The sequence below is a fragment of the Pectinophora gossypiella genome, chromosome 7 (genome assembly GCF_024362695.1).
Source record: "Pectinophora gossypiella chromosome 7, ilPecGoss1.1, whole genome shotgun sequence".
Lineage (NCBI taxonomy): Eukaryota > Metazoa > Arthropoda > Insecta > Lepidoptera > Gelechiidae > Pectinophora > Pectinophora gossypiella.
The window spans coordinates 45818-49078 of NC_065410.1; the positions used below are offsets into that span (position 1 = coordinate 45818).

The 3261-nt window shown below is 62.3% G+C and overlaps 1 protein-coding gene across 1 annotated transcript; it reads right to left on the reverse strand.

Moving 5' to 3' along the window:
* Positions 1-641: 641 nt before the first annotated feature.
* On the reverse strand, positions 642-2963 carry LOC126368253 (uncharacterized). Its single transcript, XM_050012149.1, has one exon. It carries the CDS (start codon positions 2961-2963, stop codon positions 642-644), a length of 2322 nt encoding a protein of 773 aa, XP_049868106.1.
* Positions 2964-3261: the final 298 nt, after the last annotated feature.

Genomic DNA, 3261 nt, shown 5'->3' on the forward strand with positions numbered 1-3261 from the left:
GTCATGGATACCCAGCCGCCCGGGGAAAGCGACTGGGTTATGTGAGACTCCTACTCACTAAAACTCCTCGGTGTTCAGCAGCCTCCGCCTATTGGCGGGTGTGCGGGGACGTTTACACACTCTTCCGTGCACCCGCCGGCGCCGTCCGGAACGGACGCTCCCAGGGTTCAGGGTGGGAGGAGTGCAGTCCACCCTGACCTCCGCTTTTATGTGGTCTGCCGGAACACACGACAGACCACATCCTCCGTGAGCCCTTGATGGATTCGGGCGACGGAATTTCCCCGCTTCCGCCGCCCGAGGGCTTGTTGACCGGGCAAGAGTCGGCGAGCATTACCCCCCTTCTCCGCCCAGTTTGCCAACGTCGGATAGGATCCGAGAGGGGGACGTCCCCTCGGGTCCGCTCTGTTGCCTCCTTCCGCGCCACCACGTCCTCACGGAAGGAGACCATCACATTCAGCGTTCCCCTGCCGCCAACCATGGCGTTGACCATGGGTGGCAGCAGGAGGACGCTGCCAACCACTCAACGGCACGTTGTTACGCCCACGCCGGACGGACCCCCGGCGTGTTTGGCTGCTCTGACAGCCGCTGCCTCCATCTTCGCAGCAGGCTGTATCGAGCGCACTCCTCCCTGCGGCCTGCCATTACTGGCCGGTCGTCATCGCCACCTGCGATGGCTGCCTCGGTGCTTGGCCAGGGACTGGAATCTTAGCAGTCCCTTTTCTGCCCTTCTTCGGCCGTGCGCACTTCCGACCCCCGGTTGCATGGTTTGCAGGTTTCCCTGCAGCCTTGCAAACGGGGCAGTGGAGGTCGCCGGTACATGACGACGCCATGTGACCTTCCTGCCCGCACCGGAAGCAGTTCCGGCTTCGGTCGACCTGCGAATTGCACTGGAGCCCAGTATGCCCAATCTCGAAGCACTTGAAGCACTTCATTGGCCTGGGCCCCAGTGCACGCACCCGAGCTGAACTCCAGCCGACCAGGAGTCGCCCGCGTTCCAGCAACGTTTTGGCAGCCCCGGTAGGGCACTCGATTAGCGCGCTGCCCACGCCAAACACGCCAACCCGGATAGGGCCGACCTTGACATGCTCCGGAGAGCATTTTCCGACCTCAGACACGGCAGCCGTGATGCTCTCCGCAGTCGCCGAGTCGTCCAGCCCGGAGACGACCACATCGGTACATCTCACCGGGCAAGCCACCTTGACGGTATCTGGGAGGACCTCTTTCAGCTTCGCTGCAAGGAGTTCGGCCTTGTCTGCGCTCTCCTTTCCGGGGATCTCGAGCACTCGAGCCCCGGTGGCAGCCAGACGGAAGCGCAGGCCGTCTATTCCTAGCTGTTTGAGGTTTACTCCCATCTTCGCCCTGGTGAGCACCTGGGCATACGTCACTCCCTCGGCGATCGTCTCCGGACGCAAGGTCAGGGTGACCACAGCCGACCTAGGAGGGCGCAGAGCCTTTGCCTCTTCACTGCCTCTCGCCTTTTTCGGCTTTGCCTGTCCGCGCGGCCTTGTAGTGACTACATGGCTCGCCGGAGGCTTGCTGGGCGCAGTCTGGGCTGTGGGAGTGGCATCGGCTTTGCGCGCCTTCTTCTTCCCCTTCTTGCCTTTCCCTTTCCGCACCACGTCGCTCCACGTCTCCGCAGGTGGCTGCGCTCCCTGCAAGGGGGTCGCTTCGCCACGTGTGGGCGCTGGGGTGGGAAGGTCTGCTGCTGGGGCAGCCTTTTTGGCTGCCTTGGCGGCAGGGGCTTTGGCAGGTGGGAGTTTGGCTGCCTTTGTAGCCTGTGGCTGAGCTCCCTTTGCCTGCGGAGCAGGCTTGTTCAGGTCCGCTTGCAGCGGCGGACGGAACGCCGACGGTGGGAGGAGGCGGTTTTCCAGCCTGGCCAGCTTGATATCGATCATACGATCGATGTCCGACAGTATGGCTGACCGCTGGTCCGCCTCACTCCTTCTCTCCTCCTGGGATGCAGGCGCCTTGGCGCGGGAGTTCTCAGCGGAGAGACGCGCAAGGTCCTCGCGGAGTTTGATCATCTCCCCGCTGAGGCTCTCCACCCTTCTCCGCAGTTCTGCGTTCTCAGAACGCAGAACCCGGACTTCCTCATCGGAGGTCCTCTCCGTTAAAGCCGCCACAGCCTGTTCTATCTGCGTGGCGGCTTTCTTCAGGGCGTTCACGAACGTGCCCTTGAGGTTCTTGGATTTGCGAGCAACGTCAAGGATGACCTTGACGCTGCTCTCCACCCTCCCCTCAAGGCAGTCCGCAGGCACTGCCGCAAGCTCCCTGGTCGACTCGAGGACCTCCGATTCGTCCAGGAGTTCGAGCTCCGCTCTTTGGGCACTGACCAAGGCCTCCTTCGCCTTGGCCAGACCAACGTAATGCCCAGTGGTGGGCGGCCTTCCCCTGCCGCGCTTGGCTGCACGGTTCGGAGTAGCCGCAGCGATGGATGAGCCTGCTCCTGACTCATCACTGCTCCCCGCCTCCGGGGCCCTCCGCTTTTTGCGCCGCTTGTCGCCAGCGGCCAGATCTCCGTCCGAGTAGGAGACAGCTGTATCCATCCCCGAGCAGTCGGATTCCGTTTCCGAGATGGGCACAGCTGCCCCTACCATAGGCCCTCGCAGGCCTCTCGCCATGCTCTCCGAGCTGCCCCCAGTCATGGCCCTGTATGTTTTGGGAGGCACCTTTTCCTTCGACCACCGGTGCTTGCCGCTAAGCACCGGCGATTTCGGGTCCATGGATGACCCACCCGTCCCTTTCCCCTTGCGGGGCTCGTCAGCTGCACTTGAGCAGCTGCTGATATCGTCGTCGGATAGGACGGCCGCCCCCGGATTGGTGGTATCCGCAGGCAGTGCCGTTCCTTCCCCAGATCGCGCGCAATCTTGTCCACGTTTCTCGCCAAAGTCGTCAATTAGATCGGTCCGTTTATTTTTAGATTTTAATACGTCCACAAGCTCCACAATTGGTTTTTTATCCATATTATTAATTGATCCCACGAGAATGAGGGAAGTATACAGTCCACCCGGGCAGTGCCCTCTGTACCCGGGTAACCCTAATCCGCCTGGGGGGTCGGGCGGTGCCCCAGCGATGGCCGCTCGCTACCGGAGATATCCCCTCCGCCACCTGCAACAGGCGCCTCACGCCGCGCAAGACCCGAAGGTGCCCCAACGTGAGACTTTGGGAGATTTTTTAGTGAGGTTTACTCCTCTTGGGGCCGGCCGGTTAAGGCAAGCCCCCCTGGCCCTGAGACATGCCGCGAGACATGACCACCGCAAG

Coding starts and splice junctions, on each gene's coding strand:
- LOC126368253 (XM_050012149.1), bottom strand. CDS start 2,963: ATGGATAAAAAACCAATTGTGGAGCTTGTGGACGTATTAAAATCTAAA.